This window comes from Trichoderma citrinoviride (assembly GCF_003025115.1).
Source record: "Trichoderma citrinoviride strain TUCIM 6016 unplaced genomic scaffold BBK36scaffold_59, whole genome shotgun sequence".
In the NCBI taxonomy this organism is placed as follows: domain Eukaryota; kingdom Fungi; phylum Ascomycota; class Sordariomycetes; order Hypocreales; family Hypocreaceae; genus Trichoderma; species Trichoderma citrinoviride.
The window spans coordinates 6,189-9,523 of record NW_020194767.1 but is presented as its reverse complement, the minus strand read 5'-3'; the positions used below and the strand labels follow the sequence as shown (position 1 = coordinate 9,523).

The following is a 3,335-nucleotide window of genomic DNA, read 5'->3' as shown; positions in this document are numbered from 1 at the left end:
ACCGACCGCTCTGATAGTCAACGGTTACAGCACCACTAGTACACGCAAAGTTCGACGAGTCCGAGTAGTTATACGTCTGCTACGGTACGAGTTCGTGTACGTCTAACCCAACAGGTAGAGCGGAAACGAATCCATGTACATTGAACCGACCCGACCGAATTCCAAGTACTACCGCACTGGAATTGGAATAACAATGTTGTTGGCGACTCTGTTGTACAAACTTAGGAGGGAGAAGAAGGATGGAATTTCGTGGCGGGATGACATGTAGAAGACCAAGGGTTATAGTGGTGTACTTTACCGCTCGGTACTTTGTGCTCATCGTCGGGATGATGTAGTTGAGCTCCGCCGTGTCTAAGTGGAACAGCTCACCCTCATGCTCGAGACCGCGGCTGACTTATAAGGAGAACACTGTCTGCCCCATTGGTTTAAGGGACAGTGCTCACAACGACGAAGTAGATTGAACTGGATCTCAGATAAAATGAATCAGGGACTGGTTGTTAATGGACTACGAACGGTCTAACGCCGGAGGGACCCTATGATAGGTCTTTGGTGGCTCAGGGACGCTAAACGGATAGGGAGGCTCGTGAGCCCGGATCCGCACGCTATGTTCTAGCTGCTACTCTGTTTCTTTTAGAACCCGGTACTTTGGAAAGCCTCCGAGCAGAAGAATGGAAACAGAACCAGCCCTAACCTGAAAGTGTTGAATCTTTGGATATCTCTATGCTATGAGTTAGTACGGTCCGGTATGGAAGTTGTAGACCTGTCAGGGAGAACTCCGTCGGGAGTGCCGGCACCACGCAGAATAGACGCGACTCCGTGCTAGTTCGAGAAACGCGGCGCCCAAAGCCCGAGTAAACCGGTCGGATGAACCCATGTTGAAGAAACTATACTCGATACTTCCTCTGATGCTCCTCTAATATCCGTTACTCCACGGCAATAGCCTTAGGCTTGAGAACCTCTAACTCTCGCGCCAGCGCTTCTAATTCCGAACCCTCTACTCTCTAACACTCCTCACCTATTTCCTCTTGGAATAATTCTACCAAAGAACAAGGTACTGACCTCTGGTCAACGGGACCTTTCTCATCAATGTTAACCACTCTGAACGATAAGTGGGTAGCGGAGGAGACCAGCGTCTACGTCTATACCTGGCCATCCTTAGCCGTAAATTCGTGAGCACGGGTAAGAGCCGAGGACAACTGAAAGGAACGTAATTCGGGTCCACGGAATTATTCAGGATGTAGAATATAGAGCTTATATAGAGATATATAGATATTGTAGAATAATGACGATAATAGCGTTCAAGAAATTTCTTTTATTGTCCTATGACGAAATAATATCAATGATATATATAAATTGGAATGATGCTTGTACGAAGAGAAGGATCATTCGTCTCCCAAGCGTCTGATACGTCAAAAGAGACGTAAATGTTATTCTCTCACCGGTCGATGAGGGGAATTTTGTTTCTGTTAAATTCGAAAACCTAGGCAACGACTTGGTTTAAATTTGTATGGAACTTCGAGGGAGTACGAGTGAAAGGCTTGAGCTCACCCGTCGACACTAAGAGGCCGGTCCAGAAGGCGTTATGTGGTAGAGCAGCTCTACGATAACGTTGGTGATTGTGTTGACAAGTACACAATACGCTGTGTTTCAAGTACACGAGCGACAATGCGACGCGTATCGCTATGCGGCTTACTCTGGTGTTTGGCTCGCTCGGCTCCGTTTCTTTGTCTTACGGAGCCGGTTTTCGACATACTTCCTCCGTATCAGCCTCCCTCCACTTCTCAACCCCCCCAGCCACGCCCTCACCATCCATCGCCCACCTCCCACTCTCCACCATCTCCGTCCAATGCCCCAGCAAATGCTTCAGCTGCACATCGTGCCCCCGTATGAAAGGGTTGAATCCCTGCTGATACAACTCCGTGCTACTCCCCCCCGGCTCCGCGACTGACCCTCTAGCATGCGTCTCCTCCCCAAATAGCGCCCCGTCACTCGTCCGAGCCCAGCCATTCTCGCCGATGGCATACGGCAGGATTAGCAAGCAACCGTCTTCAAACGGATGCTTGCCATGCGGATCCGTCTCCGTCAGATAGACCCCGGCAGGATAGTTTGTTACCTCCTGAAAAGGCGGCGGGAAGGGTGATATGACGACTTCTTCTCCCCATGGCGATTGTCGCGTGTCTTGATGAGCTTCCTGGCTGCTCTCAAACAGCAGTATAGGCCACAACTCTCCCTCTTCAACATTAACTGAAGAGAATGGCTGTTGGCGGGCGATACGGAGGCCAGGTGCAATATAGCGAAATCGAACTTGCCGCGCCTGTGCCAGGAACCGGCCTGCAAAGCTGTTTGGGGAGAGCGTGCTCGACTTGAGGATATCCCCAAGGTGGTGCGTTTCGGCGCAATATGGTCCAGGCATACGAGCTTCGATCGCCCGCGTCAGTCGGTTAAAGGCTTCGAGAGCCTCGTCCAAGTCGCACTCCGTGTAAGAGGGCATGATCCAAGAGTCTATCCTCTCTTGCTCTCCATCGTAGGACGAGCCCACCGCAAGCGCCTTGCCCTGGTCCATCATGTCCAGGAAGGCTTCGAGAATGAGCTCCAGGGGCAGCCACTCCTGTCGACCATTCATCGTGACGCTCGTGTCATGGATCGACATGTGCTGCATCGCCGTCGACGTGTCCTGGTCGAAAATGAGGCCCAGGGGGTGGCTGGCGCCCAGCGCCCAGTTCGCCATGTAGAGCTTCACGTAGCGCCTCTTGTTGGAGTCGTCCTCGTCGTCGCCATAGTTGGCGTGCTCCCAGAGATCATTCGGCGAGCCGAGCCCGAAAAGGTATCTGAAGAATGCGTGCTGGGGCTGTGCCGTCACTGTGTAGCCGTGCCACGCCGCTTGGAGAAAGGCAACGAGAGAAGGGCTCAACCTGGCAGCGTGAGGCCATAGTTGCGCGTCCCCGCCATAACATTCCCACCAGGGCCGGCGGTCGAGATCGCTCAGGCGGCGGCCGCTTGCGGTCCAGCCTCGCTCAATGATGAGGTTGTGCAGGGCGGCGCATCGCTCGTGGTCGAGGCCTTCGATGTCCCGGAGCGGCTGCGCGGCTGTCACTCGCCATTGGGACATGTTTGTTGATGCAGATGATTGGGCTGGACCTCGTCCAGACGGTTGATCAGGGGAGTGGCTAACCAGCACCCCGGCTTGGCTACAAGTATCCAGCACCACAGCAAAGTCACACCTTTAATACTGCTACTATAACTATTGATTATAATCCAAAATTCTTATATTTTGCTTCTGCTGCTATGTGTCTCCAGTCTTGCTATATATTTCTAGTCTGGCTATATGCGATGAA

At 52.2% G+C, this 3,335-nt stretch overlaps 1 protein-coding gene across 1 annotated transcript; it reads right to left on the bottom strand.

Annotated features, from left to right (window-relative positions):
- Positions 1–1,729: 1,729 nt before the first annotated feature.
- Positions 1,730–3,109, bottom strand: BBK36DRAFT_1131311 (hypothetical protein; the record flags this gene model as incomplete). The annotated part of the gene is made up of 1 exon (XM_024891957.1): positions 1,730–3,109. The coding sequence occupies one exon, from the start codon at positions 3,107–3,109 to the stop codon at positions 1,730–1,732; it is 1,380 nt and encodes a 459-aa protein (XP_024744950.1).
- Between the last annotated feature and the right edge of the window lie 226 nt (positions 3,110–3,335).